At 42.1% G+C, this 27,502-nt stretch overlaps 1 protein-coding gene across 5 annotated transcripts in view; it reads left to right on the top strand.

The window, feature by feature from the left end:
* Positions 1-27,502, top strand: part of MGMT (O-6-methylguanine-DNA methyltransferase) — a 139,899-nt gene that overhangs the window by 14,730 nt on the left and 97,667 nt on the right. For 3 of the 5 annotated variants that reach the window (XM_058841815.1, XM_058841816.1, XM_058841817.1), the window contains one exon: positions 4,885-5,024. In XM_058841815.1, coding sequence (XP_058697798.1) covers positions 4,885-5,024 — 140 coding nt within the window. Of the gene's footprint in view, positions 1-456; positions 526-4,884; positions 5,025-27,502 lie in introns of all 5 variants that reach the window. The other 2 variants (XM_058841813.1, XM_058841814.1) reach the window with 1 other exon arrangement.

The following is a 27,502-nucleotide window of genomic DNA, read 5'->3' on the forward strand; positions in this document are numbered from 1 at the left end:
ACGTACAATGGATTGTTTCCTTTTGAATAAACAGGCAGAACCCAGTAAAACAAATACAGGAAGTTTTAAACTATTAAGGAGATGTTGAGAGAAGTTTAATTCAGTGAAATCCTTGGATGGGTGGCCTGCTGGCATGGGCAGCCTCGTCAGTGGCAGAAGATTTTTGACACTAAATCATTTTGCAAACATTGGTTTATGATGGATTTTTGCTTTGGCTGATGGGATTTGATAAGGATTTTGTTAGGAGAAGGATGCAAACTTACTGCATCAGGAAGGGTGACTGAAATGAAGGAACAAATTGCCAAACTCTGATGTATTCCCCATAATTTTAAATCCAATATTTGAAGCTTTGATTGAATTTTAACTCAAAACTTGAATCAATAGCAAGCAGGTTTGAGATACTCAAAGGAAGGACTCTCTAAGAGTTCAAGACTGGTATTTTTTTCCTGTAATTAGGATGAAGAAGCAGCTTCCCTGGCATTTATTGATCATCTTCAAACTCAACAAACTGGAATTGCTTTTTTGGTGAGTCCCTGATACTCCATGGCACAAAACAGGGCAGTTGTTTGTGAATTGTAGCTCATTTGTTGATGCCAATGTCAGGACTTTGATGGAGTTTTTAGGATAAATTTATGGAGAATGGGAAGTGATGAAGTTTTTAGGATAAATTTATGGAGAATGGGAAGTGATGAAGTTTTTAGGATAAATTTATGGAGAATGGGGAGTAAATGAACACTTGGTCACACCCCTGGTGGGGTAGGTACCAACACCTCCAAGGGAAGTGACAACACCTGCAGGTAGTGATTCTGTTGGATGAATACATTCAGAAATTCAGAATTTATGGGCTAGAATTCCTGTGGTTGGTGCGATTTGGGGTGCTCTGACAGTAATTTTTGGTGTTTGGAGGAGGGTGTGGTTCCCTCCTAGCCCCGTGTGGGAGCAGGGTTGTGTGGAAAACCTCCTGTGACACCTGGGTGGGTTCTTCAGTGTCACACAAGTGACTTCTGTGCTCTGGAGGAGCTGAACAGAGCATTTCCAAAAAGTGCAGCAGTGTCTTGGCTAGAAATGGTGGAAATTGGACCATTCTGGGGTCTGAGAGAAGGCAAGGGACATAGGGGAGAGAATTTCAGTGCAGTTTCCTGCTGTTGGTTGTATTTCCATCACACTTAGCTCAATTAACACTTTGTTAATCTGAAAAGGATCAAGAGTCCTGATTAATGCAGGACTCTCCTGGTATAAAAAAAAATCCAATTGCAGGATGTGTGAGGCCCCATTCGATTTGCCAGCTGAATATGTTATTTTTGCCTTGATTCTCAGAAATATTTGAGGGGAAAAGAAAAAATTTGTGAGGACTTCCGTGCTGTAGCCTAATGGAAATCCCCTGTTCAATCAGATGCAGAGGGGATTATTGTTAATATTTTGATATTGGTGTGGTGGGTTTATATTGTAAAAGCAGAGTGAAGGAAATGGAAAAACCTGTGGAGGGGAGATCCATCAGAGATAGGGCTCTGATGGGGAGGATTCAGTTCTCCATAATACTGAAAGGAAAAACAGGGTTTGCTCTCTGGACTTTTCTGGAAAACACAAATTGTTTTCTGGGAGAACATGGAGTATGGAAATGCTTTGCTTCAGTCTGGGGTTTTTTTTAAGCCTTGTTGATTCTCAAGATTTCTCTGCCTTTTTTATTTCTCTGTTCACCCTTATGGATATGAATTGGGTACTCCAATCTCCAGTGGAGTTTTGGGGAGTGTTAGGAGCAGCAGAACATAGAAATATTTGAATTATTTACTGTAGTGGGAAAGCTGCTTAATGCAAATTTGAATAAAGTTACAATCCTCCAGTTTGCTGTATTTAGCAGTCTGGTGAGGTAAAGTTACCAATGTTGCACCTACGGTTTTATTTCTTTGGGAAAACTCCAGAACTTGTCAGGAGATGTTTCCTCTCTAAAAGTCATATTTTTTTCTACCCAATATCAAAATAACAAGATATTTTGACAGAGATTTTTAGGTATTGCAGTGGAAGGGGAGAATGAAGGTGGAGATGATGGAGGAGCTGATCAGAATTCTTCCCATTTTTCATAAATCACGAATGGTTTGTTTTGGAAGGGACCTTAAAGCCCATCCAGTGCCACCCCCTTCCACTATCCCAGGGTGCTCCAAGCCCCCTCCAGCCTGGATTTGGACACTTCCAGGGGTGGGGAAGTGTCCAGCCAGCAGCAGCACCTAATGTTTCACCCCTAAACCATGTCCTGCAGTGCCACATCCAGAGTGTTTTTGGAACACTTCCAGGGATGGTGACTGTCGCCCTGAAAATTGAACCTTCTGATAATGTTTTCATAGTTTTAGTTACATTCCCATGAAAGTCCTGTAAACATAAGCTGTTTATCACATTCCTTCTGAGAAACGTCTTTTGATGGACATTTTTCATGACCAGTGTGGTGGGAAGGTGGCAACTTTAATTATCCAATCCCTGTCATTGTTGGGAATCTGTAAATACTGGAGTCAGAAAATAAAGTCACAGATTTTTGTTCTAACACTGAAGGCAATAGTGTGAATCATTTCATGTCCTTTAGCAACAGGTGACTCCACCCTTCCCTTGTCAGCCTGTTCCAATGCCTGACAACCCTTTCTGTGAGGAGATTTCTCCTCCTAGCCAGCCTAAATAACAAAATTAGGATCTGGACAGCAGAGTGTGCATTGTGCATCCATCAGTGCCCTTCATCCTGGAGCATCCCAACCCAGTTGCCTATGGATGGGGATTGATGTCCTGCAGCTTCATTCTTCTGTAAAAATAAACCTTCTAAATATTGCTGCCCGATGAATATGATAAACAAGGCAGCAAATAGGAGCTGCAGTCACTCAAGGTTTCATCTGTAAAGCTTAGTTTGACTTGGAGAGAGCTCAGAGGGTTATTGATAGTTCTCTGCTGCTCCCTGCATCCCGGGTTTTGTTCTGATGGAAAAGCTGATCCCGGAGTTGTTATGGTGGTGGAGCACATGGGGTGAGGTTCAGTGCATCTGGTTCAGGGCTGTCACACCAATAAACATGAAGAATGTGTGCTGCTTTGCCGCATATGTAAATTTTACTGCTTGTTTGATGACTTCTGCAATGAGATGCTGCTCCAGAGAAGCTCTCCCATGTCCTCCAGGAGGGAGGAGGAACATGGAAAAAGTTGGTTGGAAAGGAGTTTCTTTGTGGTGCCACCAAACATTTGATTATTTAGCAGTTGGGTCAAAGTAAATAAACCACAGGGAACCTGCCATTCCTGAACTTCTCCAAGCTGAGTGAGGTTGCTCTGGTTGCTGCCTGTCTGTAATGGAGGAATTGCGTAAGAGCTTCCCAAAATTCAGGGGTTTAGGTTTACTTTTGCTCCAGTTATGCAAAACTGTCAGCTTGATGGTTTTTCTGCTCTCTCCCACTGATTATATTACTCACAGATGTGACTTCATTCCACAGCACTTAATAATGGGATTTGAGAAGATTCTCTTATTTGGAAAACAACTAATTGTTGTACAGCTGGGAGCAGTGGGCAGCTGTAAGTCACCCTGCATGGACCTTCCTGGCTTCACCCCTGCTCTGTCACTCACAGAATCCCACAATGGGTTGGGTTGGAAGGGATCTTAAATCAAATTTCATCCCATCCCCTGCCATGGGATGCCCTTCCACTGCACCAGGCTGCTCCAAGCCCCATCCAGCCTTGTACACAGGGAAATAAATAAAATAAATACAAGAAATTTTTCGGTCTCTCAGTGATGCAGGAATCCTCATGAAGTTTAACAGGTCAAGTGCAGGGTCCTGCACATGGAGGGAAGGGAAAACAGGGAATGGCTTCCCAGAGGGCAGGATTAGATGGGATTTTGGGCAGGAATTGTTCCTGGCAGGGTGGGCAGGAGGTGGGATGGAATTCCCAGAGCAGCTGGGGCTGCCCCTGGATCCCTGGCAGTGCCCAAGGCCAGGCTGGACACTGGGGCTGGAGCAGCTGGGACAGGGGAAGATGAGGAAATAAATGGTTTTTAAGGTCCCTTCCGTCCCAAACAGTTGTAAGAACCTTTTATTCTCTTTGCTGATGGAGTTACCCTGTGCTGCCTCACAATTTCTCGGTTGTTCCCTTTTTTCCCAGTCTCACATGAGCTGAACTCTTTGGATCACAGGATGTTTGGCCCTGGCTGTGGTCTGGACCAAAGGTTTGGTGTCTGGGTGGCTGCAGTGGACACACTGCTGGTGTTCTGTCCTGTCCTCCTGCAGTGATGGTGCAAACCAAACTCTGAATACAACTCACACATCCAGACTGGGGTGGGTTTTTTTTTTTTTTTAGCCAAGATGAATTTGACAAGTCTGTTATTGTTGGTCTTGTCCAATATTGAGAAATACTTGGCAGCTGTTTCCAACTACATCCTATCAGTAATCGTAAAACCAGACTGGTAACAATGGGAATAAAAATATGCTTCTTTTCCTAAGGAATGATTGATTTTTTCATATGTTTTCTTTTCCAGCAGACATATTCTATTTGTGTTCCAGCTGTTATTTGCATAACACTGCTGCTCTAAACCACTGAATCTACTTTGTTGTCACAACAATCCTGTTTTAAATAAGTGTCAGAACACATCGGATTTTAGCTGATAAACCAGCCATGAAACTGCTGCTATTTCACATTTTATGAAGATCACTATGCTGCTAGTTAATGGTTTTTTTTGAGACTTTGATTTAGGTGCTGACTTCTGAGGATGGATCATTTTAAGCTGGAATTTTGAAAGTGAATGCTGTAGTTGAGGAAACTTGAGATATGCTGTTTTCTTCCTTTTTTCAAATTGCTTTTGAAAACTACTCAAACCTGTTCCTTGGTGAAAACTCCTGCAGTGAAAGAGGATTTTATTTCCTTGAACAGGTGAATTCCAAACAGGGAGGATCTCCATGCAAGGAGAAACACGTGGTTCTGCTCAGCCCCGTGGGAAAGCTCGAGATATTGGGGTGTGAAATGGGCGTACATGAAATAAAACTTCCCAAAATGAGCGAGCTGCCAAGTGGGTGAGTTCATGTCCTATTGATCTGTGGCTGTGCTCCTGCTGGAGGAAGGAGATTGCCTGGAGGATCTGAGAGCACACTTGTTTTTGCTAATCATACTAAGAGGAGTCTCTTCTGCCCTTAAGGACTCCAAAATACATCAATTCCTCCTCTGCCTCAAAAATATTATCAAACATTTTAAACTATAAGTGCTTTTAATGTAAGTTTTGAAAGAATCTCCTGCCTCCCTCAATTTTTGGCACACATATAAATGTCACTGAGGCTGAAATCTCCTTGCACACCTCACAAATCTTGGGGACCTACATCTATTTTTATATTTTTATATATAGATCCATGCTCCAGCAGGTAGAAGCAGGATTGACTGATTGTTTTAATTACTGTGTGGTACTCATGAGAGCTTCAGTTGTTTTTCCAGAGCTGTAAATATCTTCTGGAGTTTGGAACAGATCCCACGTGGCAGTGGAGATGATGTCTCAAATCCAGGTCTGGCTGAGGAGGCATCAGTGCATTTTCCTGTTTGTTGTAAGTCGTGTTCAGTCTGCTGGAGTCCATCTGTCCTGCTCAGATATTTGATTTTTCCCTTATTTGTGAGGAAATTTCAGTGACATTTTTAGAAGGAACTTTGAATTCATTCAGAATTAGATGCTAAATTTCTATGCCAAATTTCTTTGCCAAAATCAAGACTTTCTCTGACTTCTCTAAGACTTGTCTTTCAACTGGGTTTGGTGATTAAATTCCACTTTTCCACAGTCTGCTGCATCGATGCAGGGTTTTTTGAGACTTTGATTTAGGTGCTGACTTCTGAGGATGGATCATTTTAAGCTGGAATCACTGACGAGATTCAAACAGGTTTGGCTTCTTTTCCCAACATTGTCTTTTTCTCATCCTGTGTTTGCTTCTGAAGTTCTCCATGGGTTTGTAGGATGCCTGTTTTCCTATTTTATTCTGCTTGTAACTGAGATGGGTGTAAAATTAATCAGGAATATGGAGCAGAATGTGTGTTCTGGTTGAAATACAGTTTTGCCTCCCATACAAAAACTCTGAAGCCTCTGGATTCCACAGTTTTGCCCACTCCAGTGGTAGGGAAATAACTGCTTCACTTCCTTCAGATTCTGGTTTAAGTGCTGGATTTCTGCTGATGAGGGATGGAGATAAATGGGCATTTAGGAGAAAGTTGAAACTTGGCTTTGCTGCAGAGCAAAACCTGCCTGGAGAACAACCCTGGGGATGAGGATCTGCACCCTGTGAAGATCCATACCAGAACATCTGCTAAAAGAATCTGGTTTTGTTTTACCAGGACATCTGGTTTGCTCACCTGTAATGTGGCCATGTTCTCTGGTTGAAGGTTCTCATGATCTTGTTCTTCAGCAGAAGTTGCACAGTTTAGATCCTTTCCCTAAATTTTATTTTTTATTTAATTTTAATTTTCACCTGTTCTAGATCTTCACTTTTCTCAGTGGTGAGCTGACTTCACTTCATCTTAAGGCATTAGTGGCATCTTGATATCTCTTAACCTCACAGGCTGCATGATTTATGTGCAAAAATTGTTACATTAGAGGGTCTATCACTCAGGAATAACTCTGAAGTTAAAGGCAAGAAGAGTGTTTTTATGATTACTTTAAGAATTTAAATCTGAAGAAGAAAGGTGGGACTTCCTCTTGTCTTTAGCACTGATAAAGTTCTAAAAATTTTAAAGCCATCTGTAAATGTTTGTGCTGAAGTATAACATTTAATCTCTTCTCCTCATCGCTAGTGAATAGTTGTTAAATCTGGCCTCATTATTTTCGACAGAATAAAATAAAAACAAAGCAGTGCCTGGTGTTTCTCCTAACTGGCTAATAAACACTATGGCAAGAACATTGGGTAGGAGAAAAAAAAAAGTAAGAAACATAAAAATTGATTTTAATGGACCCCTGTCAGAGAGAACCATAATGAGCACAAGTCTGGTAATAAATATTGGTATTCTGCTCCATGGTGCTTGGGACTTCTCATGTGGAATTGCATGTAACAATCAATAGAGATTTTAGGGTTTTTTAACAACAAAAATAAGTAAACCTTTGAAATATATAAATACTTAAGACTTGCAATCTGTCAGACAAACCTGGTAGTTGTAGAAAGATCTGATAAGAGCCCCTGGTTAATGGCATAATCGCTTTGTGGAGATCTCGCTCTGTTTTACAGCTTGTAAAATGCTGTGCAATTAATCACCTGAGATTACAACCTCCTCACTGATGGCTCTCCTTAAAACTTAAGAACACAGACTATAATGGAGCCTAAAAGGAGAAGCAACAAAGTAAAACCCAGTTTCAGTATGCTTGAAAGAAATTGATCTATTAATGAGATGAAACTAATTGTAATAACCTGAGGTTATTCCGCTCCTCGGGAAGCTGCCGGGGTTTAAAAGTCCAGACACGTCACAGAGGGATGGTTCCTTTTGGAGAGGAGGCATCTTTATCCAGGCTTTTGAAATCCATGATGTGGATCCCATTCCTGGAACTGGATGGGGCTGGAGCAGCCTGGGACAGGGAAAGGTGTCCCTGCCATGGCAGGGGTGGCACTGGGTGGGCTTTAAGGGCCTCCAGTCTGGGATTCTGTGATAAGGATGCCCTGATCCAAACAGGTCCCTGAAGGTTTGAATCTTCATCTGGACAAATTTATCCATTTCTAAAAACTTCAGCTTCTCAGTTCATATTTTAAAAGAACCCTTAAGTGTGTATAAGCTGTGTATAGGTATTTTATATATATATATATAAAATATATATGTATTTTAATATATATTATATATATAATGTAAGTTATATTATTTATATATATAATGTAAGTAAATATAATTACATTATATATATGTAATTTATATATATAATGTATATATTATATATAATGTATATATACACATTATACACATATATGTATAATGTATATATAAATAATATTATAAATATATATATTTATGTGTATTGTTTATATATATAAATAATATATATTTTTATATATGTCATGTATGTTATTTATATATGTATTTATACAATGTAAGTTTATATATATTATTTTATACACTATATTATAATAGTATATAATATATATATTTTATGCTGTATCAGCTGTTGTAGTTTTTCTTTCAGTACATGCCAATCTAATGATTAGTCTTCATTAATATATGTTATTTTATACACTATATTATAATAGTATATAATATATATATTTTATGCTGTATCAGCTGTTGTAGTTTTTCTTTCAGTACATGCCAATCTAATGATTAGTCTTCATTGATATTCCTCCAACATCCCTACCTGAAATACTGCAGATGTTTAACACTTCTTGCTCATATCCAAAAGAAAAACTCCCTTTCTTTTACTGTTATTTTACTTCAAAGCGTCTCCAGCAGCTTTGGAGTTTCAGAATTAGTTATTTTGCTGTTCTGCTGTCAGCTGTGGTGTTCCCACACCAGGATGACTCTGTTTTGAGAAGCCTTGTTTCATTCCAGAGGTGCAGGAATAAATGATCCCCTTGGAGAGCAGGGGATCCCACACAGGAACACAAACCATGGCTTTCCCTCTGCTGAGTATTCACAGCACAAAACCTTTGGAAAGGATGCTGTTGACTTGGCATTGGCATGGCAGCAGGTTCTCCCTGTGCTCCAAAAATCCAGATTCTCTCAGGAATTCCCTTTTCCCTCAGGAAAACCACCCTGGTTTTCCAGGGAGGTACTGAGGGAGCTGGAGGGTTTCAGTAGCAGGGCTGTGATAGAACGTGTTCTGAGGAAAACTGAGCAGCTTTCAGTGTGTGGTTAGAAAATCCTTCTGGGCACATGGGGAAATGACCATCATCATCCTGCTGGTGAGTGTGTGTGACATGAAAGTTAAATTTGCCATCCAAAAGGTGGGCACAGATCCCAGGTGATGCCCGTAGCCCTAGTGTGGAATATTATTTATTCACCTTGGGATTTGAGGATATCACCAGTGAGTTTTCCACTGAAAAGCTCAGCTGAGCAGCTGTGATCTGTCACTGCCATCCTTGGATGGGGCATCCTCTGTGTTCCCTGCAAGTTATTTGCAATTTTCCTTAGTGTTCCATTTCCCTCCATCCTACTGAGGGAGATCAGAGGAGGAGGAGGAGGAGGAGCAAGGAGCCAGTTCCCGTGTTATTAATCTGCCTCAACATTTAGGGTGATTCTGCAGTTCAAGAGGTTCACCAGGGTTTCAGTCAGTCTCTCTCTCTGTCAGTGTAACATCATCAGAAACTCTCCAGAATCTCAGTTTAAGCAGATTTCCAGCAATTAGAGATGGAAGGAAAATCTCAGGTGTGTTCAAAGGCAGCGGGTGCAGCGGGGCAGGGAGTCTGATGAGATCCTAGAACAATAACTTGGAGAGGTGTGAACCACTCTGTTCATCTCTGAGGTATTTAATCACAGCCAGTGGTGATGGTTTAAATGTCAACTTTGCTAACTGTTTCATTCCTCATACTGTAAAATTTACTGTGAGTGATATCTCACTTTGATGCCACAAGTGGGAGGCATTTGGGAGAGTGCCACTCCTCCTATTTTTCCACTGAGCATCCTCCAAGGCTAAGAAACTTAGTGGGGCTCAGGGGCACAGTAAAAACCCACTGAAGGAGGTAGGGATGTGACTGCTCTGCTGCTTGGAGTGGATTCCTGGTTTGCCATGAACATCTGATGTGACTTATGTGAAGAGAGGATTATTGGCAGTGAGGCTTGGAGGAGGCTCCTCTCTTCCTCATCCAGTTCTGCCTTGATTATTGTGTAAAAACAGAGATTTTCTATTTAAAATGGAACAGGATACAACCTGAGTGAGCCAGAGAACATCCTTGGGGTAAAGAAATTCATGGGTTTGGGATGAGCTCTAAATGGAGGGTGGGAACAGGGAAAGGAACGGAGCTGCAAAGGGGCTGGAGAATTCCTGAGGGAACTGGGAAGGGGCTGGAGAATTCCTGAGGGAGGTGGGAAAGGGCTGGAGAATTCCTGAGGGAGCTGCGAAGGGGCTGGAGAATTCCTGAGGGAGCTGGGAAGGGGCTGGAGAATTCCTGAGGGAACTGGGAAGGGGCTGGAGAATTCCTGAGGGAGCTGGGAAGGGGCTGGAGAATTCCTGAGGGAGCTGGGAAGGGGCTGGAGAATTCCTGAGGGAGCTGGGAAGGGGCTGGAGAATTCCTGAGGGAGCTGGGAAGGGGCTGGAGAATTCCTGAGGGAGCTGGGAAGGGGCTCAGGCTGGAGCAAAGGAGGCTCAGGGGGAATTTCTGGCTCTGCACAAGTCCCTGGCAGGAGGGGACAGCTGGGGGGATTTGGGATCTGCTCCCAGGAACAGGGACAGGAGGAGAGGGAATGGGCTCAGGTGTCACCACTGGAGTGGAAATTAGGAGAAAACTTTTGATGGAAAGGATTGTAGAACTTTGGAATAGGCTGCCCAGGGAGGTGCTGGAGTCCCCATCCCTGGGTGGTTCAAGCTTGAGGACATGGTGGTGGTGCATGGTTATTGATGCTGGGATTTGATGGTCCTGGAGGTCTTCTCCAGCCTTAATCCCACGATTCTGTGTTAAAACAAAAGTGACTCCGGGCAAATCCAGCAACCACTCCCACCTTTCTTTACTTCTGGGGTACCTTGTTCCCAAAACCTTCAAGGTGCTACTTTGGCTCAGAGAGCACCTGGTTCTTCTGGGTGATGCTTGTTCAAATGCACCCAGGATTTCAGCCTTTTAACCCCTCCCAGTGCTGACAACTTTGGTTTTCATCCTGATGAGCAGAGTGAGAGCCTGTTTGTGTTGCCTGTGTGTCGCCAGAAGATCACTCTTACATAAATGTTTCTCTTTCACAGACCTTCATTTCTGAATATCTTTTAACTTGTGCCACAAAGCTCTCACAAATCTCATTGAGTTTTCTGCCGCTTGTCTTGGAAACAAAACATGCAGATGCCTGGGTAATAGGGAGATGATGCTTGTTACTTCAAATTACTTCAAAATAACAGGAAAGTGTATTTTAAAAAATAGGAAAGAAAGGAAAAAAGAAATATTACCTTCTCTGTTAGAAGTCTCTACAAATATCCAGGCATCAATCTTTATTTCAGCAGATTCAATGGATGTGGCAGGAAGAGTTATTATATAGCATAGTCCTCCTTTTATTAAAAATAAACTGGGCTAGGGTTTTTATAGTTTCTTTGTGGAGATGCTACAGATTGTTTATGCTGCATCAAGCTAAGAAAACTTTTTATTTGAAGTGCTGGTTCCAAAACTTAAACAAAATAACTTTCTGCATGTTTCTGGAGTTTAGCCTGACATGTAGTACAGCTCAAAGATGTGGTTTCACATGGTTTTAGAAATGGTTTGAGGGCAAAGTTTTACTCTCAGGTCCGGCTGGTGAATTTAATTCTGCATGATTAGCAAAACCCACGATCCTCTTTCACTGAAGCTGAAGTGAATCTTGAGGAACTCCACTGTAATCAATACTAGGTTTTAGCTGTGTTATTTTCCCTGACAGCACAGCTGCATTTCTATTATTTGTCAAAGGCAGCATTGCAAGATTCAAACAGAAGTGGGTTTTGCAAGTGTTCAGTTGTGGTTTTCTCCTGAAATCTTGGCAGAGAAGCCTTTGAGGGCTCTGTGCAAAAAAAATAAAATAAAGGTGCAGATTGTTTTAGTGCATGAGAAGCTGGACATGAGCTGGCCACGGTCACTCACAACACAGAGCCCTCCTGTGCCCTGCGCTGATCCCAGCCTGGGCAGGAAAGGGGGAATTCTGTCCCTGTGTCCCTGTGCCCAGGTGAGCCCCCACCTGCAGAGCTGGGGCCCAGCACAGGAGGGACCTGGAGGCACCAAATGATCAGAGGATGGAGCAGCTCTGCTGGGAGGAAAGGCTGGGAGAGCTGGGATTGTTCACCTGGAGAGGAGAACTTTGGGGTGACCTCACTGTGGCCTCACAGAGCCTGAAGGAGCCAAGAGGAAACTGGAGAGAAACGATTTACAAGGGCCTGGAGTGCCAGGACATGGGAGAAGGACTTTCCAGTGCCAGAGGGCAGGGCTGGATGGGATTTTGGGCAGAAATTGTTCCTGGCAGGGTGGGCAGGCCCTGTCCCAGGTGCCCAGAGCAGCTGGGGCTGCCCCTGGATCCCTGGCAGTGCCCAAGGCCAGGCTGGACATTGGGGCTGGAGCAGCTGGGACAAGGGAAGGTGTCCCTGCCATGGCTGGAGGGACACTGGATGGGATTTAAGGTCCCTTCCAACCCAAACCATTCTGGGATTCTACAAACCCCTGCAGTGCTGGCTCTCCTCAAACCCTGCTCCCATCACAGCATTTCGTTGTCAGGGCTCCCCAGGTTGCTCCTACAGACACCTGTCAGTAAAACACTTCTGTGGTTCAATTCTCTCCCTGGAGGAGAGCTGCAGGAAGGATTCCTGTTATCCAGGTGTGTCTGTTTAATCCCAAAACACCTCTATGGCTTTAAATTATTCCCAGCATTAGCTATGCATCTAAATTGTTTTTGAGGACCACAGAAGTCAGGGAGGAAACCCAAGGTGAAGGGTTGCAACATTCAAAATACCCACTGATTCTGGTACATAATAGAAACATAATCCATGTCATTATGCAGCCCATTTTCCCATCCTTATAGCAAGGATTTGCAATGGAAAAATGCTCCACTGCATTAATCTACCTCTGGCACGAGAAGTGGAAAGGTTCCACTCCTGGCCTGAATTACTCCTGGCGTTAGTTAAGACACACCAGGCACTGTATCTGTGGCACAGCACAGGGCAGGGTGTTTATTTTCTGTGAAATTTCTTGAGGAGATGATGCTACATAGACAAATTCTCCCACTCCTCTTTGGTGGAATCGTTTTTCAGCACTATTACAGCCCTATGTCTTCCACACTAGAAAGAAAGAGTCATATTTGTGGTATTTTCAAGTGGGTGTCTGCACAAGTTATATTATCTAATAGAGTTTGTTGTTATTTTTGCCGTTTTAAAATACCAACACTGTAAAACAAATATCAGCGCTGTAAAACGTGATCACTGGGCTGTTAGAACCTGTCTTGGTTTAGGAGTCCTGGCCAAGCATGAGGGTTACAAACACAGCCCAGCTGAGCAGCAAAGCTTTGTGTTCTGCACACTGAGACTGGGCTTTGGTGTTCACACACAGCACTGTCCATGGCTGTATTCGAGGTTTGGAAACATCAGTCAGTGCCAGGGGTCACTGCCCAGCAGGAATCATGGAATGGGCTGGGTGGGAAGGGATCTTAAAATCACCCAGTGCCACCCCAGCCATGGCAGGGACACCTTCCCCTGTCCCAGCTGCTCCAGCCCCAATGTCCAGCCTGGCCTTGGGCACTGCCAGGGATCCAGGGGCAGCCCCAGCTGCTCTGGGAATTCCATCCCAGCTCCTCCTCACCCTCCCAGGGAACAATTCCTGCCCAAAATCCCATCCAGCCCTGCCCTCTGGCACTGGGAGCCATTCCCTGTGTCCTGTCCCTCCATCCCTTGTCCCCAGTCCCTCTCCAGCTCTCCTGGAGCTCCTTCAAGCCCTGCAAGGGACTCTGAGGTGTCCCTGGAGCTTCTCCTCTCCAGCTGAGCCCTCCCAGCTCTCCCAGCCTGGCTCCAGAGGGGCTCCAGCCCTGGAGCAGCTCCGTGGCCTCCTCTGGATTTCCTGCAGCAGCTCCAGGTCCTCATGTTGAGGAGCCCAGAGCTGGACACAGCTCTCCAGGGCTCTCTCAAGAGGTTGAGAATCCCCCCCGACCTGCTGGTCACACTCCTTGGGATGTATCCTGGGGTGCTGTTGGCTTTTTTGGTGTTGGATGGCTTTTCCCAGCTCCAGCTGGAGTTGGCAGCAGCAGTTCCTGGTCTTCCCCAGCCACTTTGGCTCACACATTTCAGTGAAACCCAAAGGTCTCACCCTGCCAGTGCTTGTGCTAATTATGGCTGTTCTTAAAATGCCTCCCGTAATTCCTTCTATAAAAAGAATTTAAGACTTGGTAGGACAAAGCCCAGTAAATCACCCTGGAGCTCAGAGCTGGGAGGGAATGAGTGTCCTTAACCCACGGGTGCTTCTGCAGTGGCTCATCTCTGCAATTCCAGGGATTTTCAGGGAAATGGCAAATGCTCCTCAGCACCCCATGCTGGGAGAGAAAGAGTTAAATTCTAAAACCTTACCCTGTAACTGTAAATGCCATTTTTCTTTCTTCACAAATGTAACCTTTTAACATTTATTTTTAGCTTTTACATTAATATATGTAAAAATATTAAAAGCTCTTGTATATTACATTAAAAACTTATGTCAGCTGCCCTGCTTTTTCCTATTTATTAAAACTTTTCAAGCAGTGAAAACATTTTACTTGTTAATGAGGGGAAGAAGGAAAATTAATGACATAGAGCTCGGATCTTCCAAGATGTCTCCTTTTAACCATGCAAAACCAGCTCTTTTCCCACACTATGTAGTTTAATTTCTGTGTTAGGGTTCAGTAAGCAAATGCAAATAGATTTAATGATTTGCATCAGTAGATCACTTCTCAGTTTAATATCCTCTGATATTTTGGTCAAGGACTTTTTCTTTGGAAGGCTACTGCTGTTTTGTGGAGGAAAAATATTAATAATGGTGGCACTGTGAGGTTCAAGTAAAGCGGGAGAAATGTATAACTTATTCAAAAGCAGCATCTCCCATTATCTTCTCACTAAGATCATGCAGTGGAAAAAGTTATCAGGGAAAAGACACTTAAGAAATAATTGTGAATTGCTGATCATATTAAACATTTAGTGCTGGTTTCCATCTCACATCTCATTCTCGTTTTCTGTCAGTGTTCAGAGTCTGATCAGATTGGCAGTGCTGTGAGGTGCTGTGAGGTGTCTTCTCTTCACAGGAATAAACAGGAGCTGTTCCATCCATCCACAGCCGGGATGGTTTCATTGGAGCCTTACTGAAATCTAACTTTCCAAAATTCCTTAAAATACTAATTCATTAAATGATGATAATTCCAAGGATGATCTCTTGTAGATCGACCCCACCAGCTCATCTTTGCTGGTTCTCACTGATCCTGGGCAAGAAATAAATCCCTGTTGGCTTTTGAAACATATAAAGGTGTTCAGTGCACATAAATTCTTCAAGTGGTAAATATTCATTATTACCTCATTGCTTATTAAAATGGATACTTGCTGGTGATAAAAACTTTTGGGTTGCTTCTCAGTTTCTGAATAACTCACGTTCAGCTGATCAAATGAGGTTTGGAGCATTTCTCAATTTGTTTGGTTAATTTTGACCTTTGAGAGGTTTATTGCTATAGGCTGCTGTTGTATGTAAATTGTCGCTTGTACTAATAGATTTTTAAACCGTGTTTTATTTTCCTGTTATTATCATCATAATGTAGATTTCCACATGAAGTCAGAATTGTCTGCAGGCTGTGGCAGAGGACTTTCCTTCTGCCAGCTCGGAGCAAGAAATAATGAGATTAAGTTAGAAACTTTGTCCTTTAGGTTCCCAGCCGGTTGTTTTGCTGTCATTTGTTTTTCCTGCGCTTTATTGATGCCCGTCCCCCTGGCTTTGTCATCCCACAGTTGGGTTTTGCTTGTGCTCAGGTGATGATGATGAACAGCCTCTCGGAGCACCCTGCTGCTGGCGATGCTCCATCAGTGTCACAGCCGCCGGGGTGCAGGAGTTTATTGTTTCATAGGTGCTGTGGTGCAGCTGCTGCTTTCACACCTACACACACACACACACACGGATTTCATCATGGAGAGGCTGGGCAGGCACTGCCAGGGTGGTTCCTGTGGTCAGCAACTCTGGCCAGAGCTTGCTGACAGAGTTTGAGCTGGAAAAATGCTGACTGCTTTCTACTCTGAGTGCAAAGGCAGAATTTGAAGGAAAAAGTTGGAAAAGATGAGGCTTTCTTCACATTCATGAGGCTTTTTTCACATTTACACGAGTAAATGTTTTGGAATGTTTCAGGACCAAGCTGGTATGCTGCCTACCTTAGTAAAATTTAGAAGCTACAGATAGTTTATCTGGGCGATAAACTGATATTCCAACTCTTTTATTTTAGGCATTGAAATCACTGAAAGGTCTTGGAAGTTCCCTTTAAGACAGATGTTCTTGTAGACATTCCTGCTCCCACAGAAAATGTCAGGATTGTTCCAGAAAGTGGGGTCAGGGTTATACCCCAGGGAGCTGCCCAGGAGAATGAGTCTCCCTGGTAGAGTGGTGGTTCCTGGCTGGGAGCACCAAAAGCATTCCTGGTGCTCCCTAGGAATACTCATGTCCAAGAGACCTCTGCATTTATTGGTGTGTGAAGCATCATGGAAGGACCCCAAGGTTCTGATGGTCACCACACACAGAGCTCCTGTGGTACTGGATGCTGTAGGAAAACATGGAATCACAGTTCCCTACCCCTGGAAGCGTTCAAAAATCATGTGGATGTGGCACTTGAGGACGTGGTTTAAAGGTGAACATGGTGATGCTTGGTTGATGGCTGGACTTGATGATCTTAAATGTCTTTTCCAGCCTTAACAATTCTTTGTTTTTATTTGTTTTGTTTTATTTGTTTTGGTTATTTGATTTTATTAATATATAAAATACAACCGTGCTGACCACAAACTTTCAGCTGGATAACTCCACTAAATACCCTGGTGTGTAGATGGCTGGATATATGGACAAAGGAGGATGGAAAATACTTCCTGCCTTATTTTTTAAACTCTTCAAGTTCAATGATCTGACTTGGAGGAGGAGTTGTGGAAAGTTTAAACGCTGTATGAGACTTGGCCATAAATATAAATCAGCTCCTATTAAGGCAGTTTGAGCTGTAATACCTCAATAATTTGGAAGTAGTCATTCTTCACGCTCCTGAATGTTCTTCACCTCTGAGAAGAGTTTGTTCTAATTTTAACTGGACACCTGAAGAATAGAGAAAATGTCTTCTGTTTGTACCTCTGGAATTCCAAAATGGGCACTGACCTGGTCATTGCACCATGGACAGTCCTGGCTCTCTCCACCTCTACCTGAATTCTTTGAAACAGCCTGGTTTTCTTTGATTTCTTCTGCTCTAGGTGGCAGGGATGACAAACCAAGGTGGATGCAGTAGTTTGTGAGGTTTTTATTGATTTCTTGAATATTTTGGGAGGTTTTTCTGCCTTTGATGCAGATCCCCATTTTCCTCCGCTCCATTTTCCCGTCGGTCATGGTCGGGATCACTCTCAACTGTGGGTCAGAAGTTCTCTGCAGGCTGGGTAATATTGCTTGTGACTCTGAGCTTGTCCAGATGCTCCTCATTGATGCAGAAATCCTCTGGGCTTTGAGATTTATGTCCCAGTGTGGAACAGAGGATATCCTCAGGGTTGGGATAGCGTGTCCCGCTTCCTGCCTGTTCTGGGAAATACGTCTTGGAATCCTTTTTTGTAGGACTTGCAGCAAAACAAAAGCAGACAGGAACAAAAAAACCTTCCTGATAGGTGTGATTGCCAGTGTATGCAGGTAATTTGAAAATGAACAAAGAATCTGTTGTCTAAAGTGAGGATAAATCACAGTAAAAAAAATCAAGTGGCCAAAAAAGCAAGCCCCAGGTATAACGAAGCTGAAGGAAAACAAAAATACACGTTCTTGATAACACTTTTTACTTGCTGATAGCGCCGTGTTCACATCTGGGATGAGACAAACTGAGCTTCCCTCTGATGTGGATCTAGAATATTGAATTATTTTATGGGCTACAAAATTGCTTGTACAGTAAAGTTTCACACTTTGAAAGCAGGTCACCCAAGCAGTCCCTTTCAGGGATTTTTGGGACTAAAGATTTGCTGGGTTTTTTTGTTGTTGTTTAATATTTGTAACTTGTACAGGAGTGGCAGTGAAGGGCTGGCTGCTTTGGGTTGGCTTTAGTTTCTTGATCACTGAAAGTATTTGCTGAATTATTGTCATTTATTGATATTTATTCCAAAAGCTTGCTGCATCTTAATTCATAATTTTATGGAACTCTTGAAAAGAACCATCAGAATGAGCACTTACTAATTTATTACATATTAGCATTGCAGAAATAATGAAATAAATCCTATTGGTTCTGCCCCTTCTTTACATTGCCTTTTTGCTTTGTCTGCATTCACATTGTAACTTTGTCTTCACTCCATACATTTCTTTCAGGTCCATCACTTGTTATCAAAATTCCATAGTAATTAGGATGATTTATGACCAAGGGAACTGTAACTCACACGACTGCAGGCTCTGTCAGTGTGGCACTGGCAGAATTGGAAGGTCTGCTTTGTTTTGGGCTGCAGAAGACACATCTGTGAGCATTAATTGGGAAATACCTTTTTATTCACCCAGCACTTCTAAATTGGGAGTCTTGTTAAGGAATGACTTCCCATCTCGAGTGAACATGACTCATTATTTCAGTACATTTTTCCTGCTTTTCAGAGGTGATTCTTTTCTCTGGCAACTTCTGAACATTCAACCTTGATAAAGTTGTGAAATGTTGTTTGTTGTTCAGGGAAAGCACCCGTCCTTCTCCTGGTGTGAAGGCATTTCTGGAGCCTGAAAGGAGAAGGAAATATTTTTTTTTCTTTTGTAATAGCAGTAAAATTGATTCCAGAAAGAAAAAAAGTATTGTTTTTGGAGGACTTTATTTTTCAAGCTGTAGATATTAATGCAATGCATGGAGGTCTCCAGTCATGGAGCAGATTTCATCTCCCCAGTAATGGAACAGTTAAATTATGCCACAGTTGACCTCACAAATAAGCCCTGAGCTCTAAGGGGAGGTTGAAACCCATCCAACGTCCTTTAGTTTGTTCTGGAAAACCTCATTTAGGGTGAAGCCCTCTTTGGTTTGCAAGGGCTGAAGCAGCACAAGCTCTGCTCTGTTTGCAAGATACAATATTTAGCCATAATGCAGATGCCTTCCCTCGTAATGGATGTGAATGGACCTCACATGAATGCCAATGAATGTGTAGAGAAAAATTAAACTGCACTTTGCTGCTGTTATTGCACGTTTTACAGCAGAACTGCTGCCAGCTGTGTGAGGTCTTAAGTGTTTGACATCAGCTCTGCTGCTGCCAGAGCGTGGATTTTGATCTTCGTGTACCAATAAAAAGTTTCCCATCTTTATCTTCTTAAAATACCTTCAAGGATAGGAACCTGTCTGGAGCTTGTGGCTTCAGGGTTTAGGAATGTTACTATATAATGATGAGGGGGAAGAGTTGATGGCAGGGTTTTAAAAAGGCATAAAAATATAGCCAGTTGTGTTAATGAATGTCCTTACTGAAGATTTAAGCTCATATGCTTTTTTAGTGTTTTTCTCCTGTAACTAAACACATCCCAGTGTGTTTTATTTGAGCTGCTTTTGTACAGGCATCTTAGAATCAGAATCCCAGATTGATTTGGGGTGGAAAGGACCTTCAAGCCCACCCATCCCACCCCAGCCATGGCAGGGACACCTTCCCCTGTCCCAGCTGCTCCAGCCCCAATGTCCAGCCTGGCCTTGGGCACTGCCAGGGATCCAGGGGCAGCCCCAGCTGCTCTGGGCACCTGGGACAGGGCCTGCCTACCCTCAGAGGAAAGGATTTCTTCCTAATCTCTAATCCAAACCCACCCTCTCTCAGTTCAGAACTATGGGTTGTGCTTAGAAGCAGCAGGGTTTGTGCTGAGGAGCAGTGAATGGTGCAGGAATGGCACGTGAGCCCCAGGAAATGGAGCAGGAGCAGCAGCAGCAGCAGCAGCAGCAGCAGCAGCAGCACATCTCCCTGGGCAGGACAGTTGTGGTCCAGCCAGCACTGCTGTGGTACCTGATATCAGACCTGAGTGGAATTTCCTTGGAGCAGGGAGAGCATCCCTGTCTGCCTCTGCCCCTGGATGTGTGGCAGCAGCAGCAGGCTGGAGGTGTCTGTGGTCAGCCTTCATCTCTTGTCTTCATCAGGTGCTGGGGAGGACCAGGAGGAGGCTGTAGGGCAGCTGGAACAACTTCCAGGGAGAGGGAAGTGGTGGGGCATTGCAGGGAAGGAGCAGTGACAGCAGTGATCCATCACCATGAGCTGGAATCCAGCCCTGGCTGGTTTGTGATGGGCTGGGAGGGTGGGAGGCAGGTGGTGACAATCCTGGAGGAGAGGGGACATGGAGAGTCCTGTCCTGTCACCTGAGCACTGTCACGTGTGATACTCGAGTGGCACCTGGGAATTTGCTCATTCAACATTCATTTGTGGCAGTAAATGAACAGTTAAGCTGTGACACCTCCAAAAAATGAGGCCTTTGTTCACCTGGGACAGCTGTTTGGTGTAGTGGATTCAAAACTGGGATTATCTTCATCACATTGGTGCCTTCCCCAGAATCCTTGTGCTGGCACAGCCCAGGGCTGGTTTTCCCAACTGGAAGAGGTGTTTTAGGGCATGGAGCTGCACGTGACTGTGCTGGGAATGAGTCCCTGTAGCTCCCAGGCTGTGGGTGAAATGTCTCCTGAAAATCTCCCTGTCCTCCTGGAAGTTTCAAGCAGTGCAGCAGGATGAACACCCCCTCCGTGTACAGTAGGAACTGTTTGGTGTGGATTCTGAACTTTTCTCTCCATATTTACAGCTTTGTGCTTGAAAGAGGGTTGAATATTGACCTAATTTGTCTTTTGAAAGGACACAGAGTTTTACTGGAATACTTATGCTATTGGAGTAGACAAATGCAGGTACTATTCCTTTGGTAGCCGCTGCAGAAGGTTGATGTGCTCTAAGATTTACTGTGCATCACCTTAGCCATCATTCCCATAAGTATTAATTTTAACTCCACTAATAAGAAACTGAACAAAAGTGGAATTATGAGTTCAGTAGTATTCTATGAAAGGTCAGTTGTTAAAAAGGCAGAGTCTGACATTCTGTGAAAAAGGTGCCTTCATTAATCATCCTGATAGGATAGCATAGGATATTCTTGACCAATACTCACCATCCTCGCTGTGCAATGTGCTGAATTCCATGTATGAAAACAAGGATTAGGTGAAGAAATGCACAGTGACCATTTTTTACTACTGTAACATTACTATTTCTTTATTCAAAGCATAGAAAAATGAATGGAGACACTTTTCTAAGGCAGACTGTCACAATTTTAAAAGTTTGTTAATTTTATAGAATCATACATTGTTATGGGAATATTATTTAAATACACGGTCTGTAAGAATATAAATGCAGTAATACCAAACACCAATATTAATGTAATTTATAAAGTATTTATGACCTCTTAGAAGAATTTTCTTATTATGTTGTTTAAATATGCATTTTTGCTCCACAATAATTCATCTCTGTAAATCCTGAACGATTACTCCTGTATGAACCCAGCAGTTTTAATTGCCACGTAAAATGTTTTCCTGGGTGAAATTATTATATTGAATTGTTTGTGTGTTTTTCCTTATCCACCACAGTGATGGCAATTTGAAAGTTAATACAAATTATATAAATTATTAAGCACAGGCCTAGTGGAACATTAATCAGGAGAACATCTTTATTGTGACCGTTCCTGACAGATTATGTTCACCATGATGCCCATTAATGCACTGCATTGTGAGAGCCCATGTCCATTACAGAATCCCCTTTGTTACCGGTGTCAGCTCTAATTCAGGGCAGCAAATCTCAGGCCAGGTTGAATATCTTTTGGATATTTGATGGAAAAATGCTGTTTTGGAAGCGAGGGGCCTCACCTGTTTAATTCTCTCCAAGTTATTAGCCTGTGTAGCAGACATTGTAAAATGCAAAGTCTGCAATAGTCTTTTTCCCTTTAATGTCATAATTTTGCATAATGGCTGTTTGTGCTACATTGACTAAGTCCATGGATTGCTTAACATAAGTGATTACATTTTCCTTTGATTATAAACTCCCTCCATTAGAACTACTTTACAAAAACTTGTAAATGATTTGTTGTTTAAGCTTTTTACTTCATTAGCTCCAACCCACACTCTACAAGAGTCGTTGTCTAAGAGTTACTAATATTTGTAATGAGCTGTATAATATGGGCCCTTTTGCTAAATTTAAAAACAGATGGTATCTGTTAACAACAGTTTATCATGCAAATTGAACCCTGGCAAAAATTCCTCTCAGTGGTTGCGTTGCTGTAGGCCAAATCCTGGTGTCTTGGTTGGATTTTTGATGTAATAGCAAGAAGAAATAATTGTTGTTTTCAACAGTTCTGACAGATGCAAGCTAACCATGGTCAAAAGTTCCTGAGAAGTAAAAACTCCAGATTTTTTCCTCTGCTGAAAGATTAGTTTCCTTTCATGCCTTTAACACATGCTTTAAGATTTACTTTCAAAATTTACAATTTTTGCGCGTCCTGGCAGATTTTAGAGCTCTGTACCTGTAATTTCTCTTATTTAAGCCACGGAGCAGCTGCGAAGGAGAATTTCCCTTTTGTGAGGACTTGCACATATTGATCTCAACAAGTGAAAGGATCAGAGGATGTAATAATTCACATTTTTCTGTGAACTTTGAAAAAGAAAGGAAAATTGGCTCACATTACACCAGCAGTTCTGAAATTATACTATCAAAGGCATCCTCTTGCATGGTGTGTTTGTTGCTAATCCTGTGTGGGGGAAGACTTCAAAACTCAAGTGAGAAGTCTGCTTGTAAATATACTCTTGTAATACCAATTTTCACCCTCAAACTCTAAAAAATAACTTTTTTTTTAATGCAAGGTCTTCTGAGTGCTTGAACTTCTGCTTTTGGAAGAATGCAGGGTCACTCTTGTCTTTGTGTGCTGGAATTAATGCTAAAAGTGGCAACATCTGATCCTTTGACCTGAGCATTCTGCAGTTTCTCATTGCTGCTGGAGAACAGTGAGTCTCAGGAAGATCTCACTTTTCCCACTGCCAGTCCAAAAATCCAAAATGCCTATTTGGGAAGAGGCATTTTGCCTGATTGGCCTCTTTCCTGCATTCCCATTTTTCTTCTGGCAGGGCAGGGAAGGATGTGAGATGTGACAGGAGCCAGGGAAAACAGAAGATGCCTTTTGGTTTTGTCAAGGGAATGCTGGATATTCCCAGCCAGGACTATTGGATATTCCATTAGAGACAGGACTGTTCCCATATGGACAGGAGCATGGCAGGTGAGCAGAGGAGGGATTTTTGGACACCAAGCCTAGTGTAGGTTGGAGGTGATCCCAGGAAGATGCTCTTAAGAGAAGAATCAGTTTATTAATTTATACTCAAGCTGATCTTTGTATTATAGCAAAATTCCACCTGAGTAATTCCAGGTAAAGGAATTTCCTTTTACTTGTCATTAAATAGCACAAAAATCATCTTGTTAATAATAAGCTCAGTACACACAGTTCCAGGATAAGGGGTATTTGGTGGCAGACTGTTGGTCCACACATGATAAAATAAACACAATATATACACAAAATAAAATAAACACTTGTTGAGGCACAGCCATTTTTTTGGGAAGGATTTAAACCTGCAGCCCCTTGTCCCTAAGACTGCCTTAGATAAACCTGAGGCTCGTTAAGGCTCATTACTAAATTATGGTTGTTCAGTGGTTTATTTAATAATTTATGGTCCAAATCAATTGTCAGGCTCACGGTGCACCTGAAAAGGTGCCAGGCTCCACAGAGGTGGTGGGAACTCCTGCATTTAATGTGCTTTGGTGGGGTCAAGTTGTGGCTACTCAGACCTTTGGAATGTTCTTGTTCTGTCTCATCTACCTCCACATCACAAAAAAACCTATGATTTGTCTCAGCTTTTTTGATTTATGGTGTTTCTTAACCCTTTTTAGTTGGCTTTTGTCTCCTTCCTGCCCTTCAGGAGATGGGGTGAGGTGGAGATTTTGGTTTATTCCCATCACCCATCAATCAGAAAGTTTGAGACCCTCAGAGGAGGGGTGAGACACCTAAAATATCATTAGTGAAATGAAATGCTTCATTTTGGACCTGCATGAACAGCTAGGGCAGCCCCTGCATGTGGGCACTGCCCTTTGGAAGATGTTTTTGCATCTCTTTGTTGTTCCCCTCGCCCCATTTGCTGAAATAAATATAAAACAGGCGTTGTGGTGGGTGCTGTGCTCCTCCTGTGCCCCCCAAAATTTGAGGAGCATCTCTTCTGTGGAACAGGGGGCCAGGCCCAAGCTCCCTGCTGTAAAACCTGGCAACCAGGCAAGCCTATTCCGTGAATAAAAATGGGAAATGCATTGAAGTCGAGATACAGTATCTTTGTAGTAATAAAAGCAGTAGTACAGATTTACTGGGGAAGGAGTTTTAACTGTAATACTGTGGAATAGTGGGTTATTTTGTGTTCAAGAGCTACATTTATCACAAAAATGATGATATACAAATCACTTCCATATCACAAAATGTTCTTGGTCAAAATTGGCTTGAGGCAAGTGATATCTTCGAGTAAACAGTATATGAAGACCATATCTTAAAATGATAGATCACCTAATTTTGTTCTGACAGAGGTTTTTGCCGCAACAAACATCTGTCACTGAAATACCAATTCAGAGATATGGAAGCCAAATTGTGGAGGTTTTCCAGTATTTGTTGCTCCTAACTTAAGAATGCCACTGTTAGTTCTGCAGATATTTGGAGATAGGAGGGAGCCTGTGGGTTTAACACCTTCAAGTATTTAGTTAAGTGTTTTAAGAGGTGGAAGGGTCTTTAAATGCAGATTAGCAACTTGGGAAGGGCTCTGGACCTGTGAGAGAGAGGGGAGTCTCTTAATGCAAAGGGTGTGAGTCCTAAACACATCTGACCTGCCCTTTGAAATCAAATTTCTGACCCTGCTCTATACCTGAATATAAAATAATCATCAAAAATTGAAATTTTGTCTCAAGCATTTACAGACATGATTAAATTTTATATGGAGCGGAGATGTGAATGATTTAAATGCAGTAAAAACATAAATATCTGTTAAAAATACTTCTGTTTCAATGGAAGCTATTTGTTTGTGTCTAGTTAGCAGCTACAAAACCAAACAAAAATTGCAAATCACTACTGAAATGAGTTTTTAAGTCTAGTTTGTGTTGACTTGTGGTAGGGAAATGAAATTTGGCTCCAAACTGTCACCATTCTGTGATATTTTGCAGACAGGATGAAATGGCAAATACCAGGTCCTTGGAGGAGGAAAGCACTTACTGGTCATGTCAGAAATCCTTCCAAGTTTATTATTATTATTATACATCACATATTTTAGCCTAATTACTTTCAACCCCATTGATGTTTCTTTAACTCTCTGTTAACAAGAACTTCCCTACCTCTGCAATCGCTTGGGTCTCATTTAAATACATCTAAATATGAAAATTTTTAATTATTTAATTATATAATTTAATAATTTAATCACTTTTAATATCTTTTTTTTTTCTATATTTAGTCCTTTAAATGGTGCTGTGATCAGATCCGAAGTCTAAAGGATCTGTAAAAGCTTTGTTTGCTCCTCAAATACATATTTTATTTAAATTTCTCAAAGTAAAGCTGTGTTAAGTCAAATTTCTCTGGCTTAACTTTGAGTGGAAAGTGGAAGCCAAATTTGAGTTTGGCAAACTACAGATAATAAACAAGGTAGACCTTGAAGTGCAGTGTTTTTTATCTGTGTTATCAGTCTTTATAATTACTTAATGGTTTTGTTGCATGATTTCATATGCACACTTCATGCTTGTTTTCAGGGATGCACTAATGTAAATTAATAAAATAATAATAATAATAATAAAAGTTGATAAAGTGTTAGGAACCACTCCATGAATTCAAGCTGTTCTAAGAATTACTGAAAGTTTGGGGGATGTTAATACATCCCCCAAATAATGGGGGATAAATAATAATAAATGAGTGTGTTTCACAAGAGCTTGTCCAAAAATCAATGTATTTTTTTTTTTAATTACTCATTATCTAATGCACTTTCTGAGGTCAGTTGGCACAGTAAAGGAATTAAAAGGGCTGCACGTTCCTCTTCAAGAGTGTGAAAATACTGATCCATTTTCCACCAAAAAAAATAAATTAAGGAATGAACAAACAATAATGTTTTATTTATTTATTCCTGTAGCTTTCTGATCAACCCCTTCCACTTAATCAGTGTTGCCGACTGCCTTAATTCAAATTACTCTGTCAGGACAGGTTTGATTTGGCCCAAAAGCTGAGGAGCTCTTCGCTGTGTGAGGGCAGATAATTCAAATTCCATGAGGTGCCAGGGGAGGGGATGAGCTCCAGCCTGTGTGGGAAGGATAATTCCCATTTGTGGGAAGGATAATTCCTGTTTGTGGGAAGGATAATTCCCATTTCTGTGGGAGCCAGGGGCAGATCCTGGGCCAGACCTGTGCAGGCAGCACTGGAATATGAATGGGGATGGGAATGGGAATGGGAATGGGAATGGGAATGGGAATGGGAATGGGAATGGGAATGGGAATGGGAATGGGGATGGGAATGGGGATGGGAATGGGAATGGGGATGGAATGGGAATGGGAATGGGGATGGGAATGGGAATGGGAATGGGAATGGGAATGGGAATGGGAATGAGAATGGGAATGGGAATGGAAATTGGGATGGGAATAGGAATGGGAATGGGGAATGGGAATGGGAATGGGAATGGGAATGGGAATGGGAATGGGAATGGGAATGGGAATGGAAATTGGGATGGGAATAGGAATGGGAATGGGAATGGGAATGGGAATGGGAATGGGAATTGTTGTGTTTTCTTCCTGCTACCCTGTGGAAAACATGGACTGGTGTCACAGGAGCAGCTCCTGGTGAAGAACCAGCGATGCCGAGCACAGGTTGTGCCGTGGGCTGCAGGAAAGGGAGGAAGGGGTTAAAGAATTCATAAAAAATGAAGGATCCTAATATTAAAGTGGGGGGAAAATGTGGGTGAATGACATATTTTTTACACACCTCAACTGTCAACATTTCTAATCAAATCATCCAGCCTTCTTGCTTCTTAAATGATACAAGCAATATTTCCTGTAATAAACACCCCTAAGTCTAATGAGAGGCCCTAAGGCAACTTCAAATGTATGAATTCATTATAATTGAACAACATAATCTGCAGGGCAAAGATTCCTGCTACCCAGTCTTTTAACTTCGCACGGCTTGGGTGTTCTATGAAAAATGTTCTACATTTTGTTTACAATGTATTGCTGCTATTTGAAGTATTGTATGTTCCTGTAGTACATAAGATGGGGACGCATAATGGAGGAAAAATCAAGGAGGCAATCTTTCATTTTGTTCTGGTATGAAAAATTCAAAAGACTGAAAACTCACCCAGAGAAATTTTGCAAGCATATTATTTTCCGATGTTTCGATCAATTTGTCTGTCAACCATGCTGAGAGGTGGAAGGGGCCAGCAAAAGCAATTTAGCTTGTGAGGTCCAAAATAGAAATGTTTTAGGAAACCTTGTCACACATTATTTTTTTATATGAGAACCGCTGTGTTTTTTATTTGCTAGTCATATTATGAAGAGAAATTGGTATCAATCATCTAAATCACCTATGAATATCTGATATAACCGTTACTTTTGTGCATATAAATAAGGCGGAAAAAATATTTAAATGAAGCTTTTAAAGCATAGCAAAACCTTTGGGTA

This window comes from Poecile atricapillus, chromosome 6 (genome assembly GCF_030490865.1).
Source record: "Poecile atricapillus isolate bPoeAtr1 chromosome 6, bPoeAtr1.hap1, whole genome shotgun sequence".
Classification (NCBI taxonomy): Eukaryota; Metazoa; Chordata; class Aves; order Passeriformes; family Paridae; genus Poecile; species Poecile atricapillus.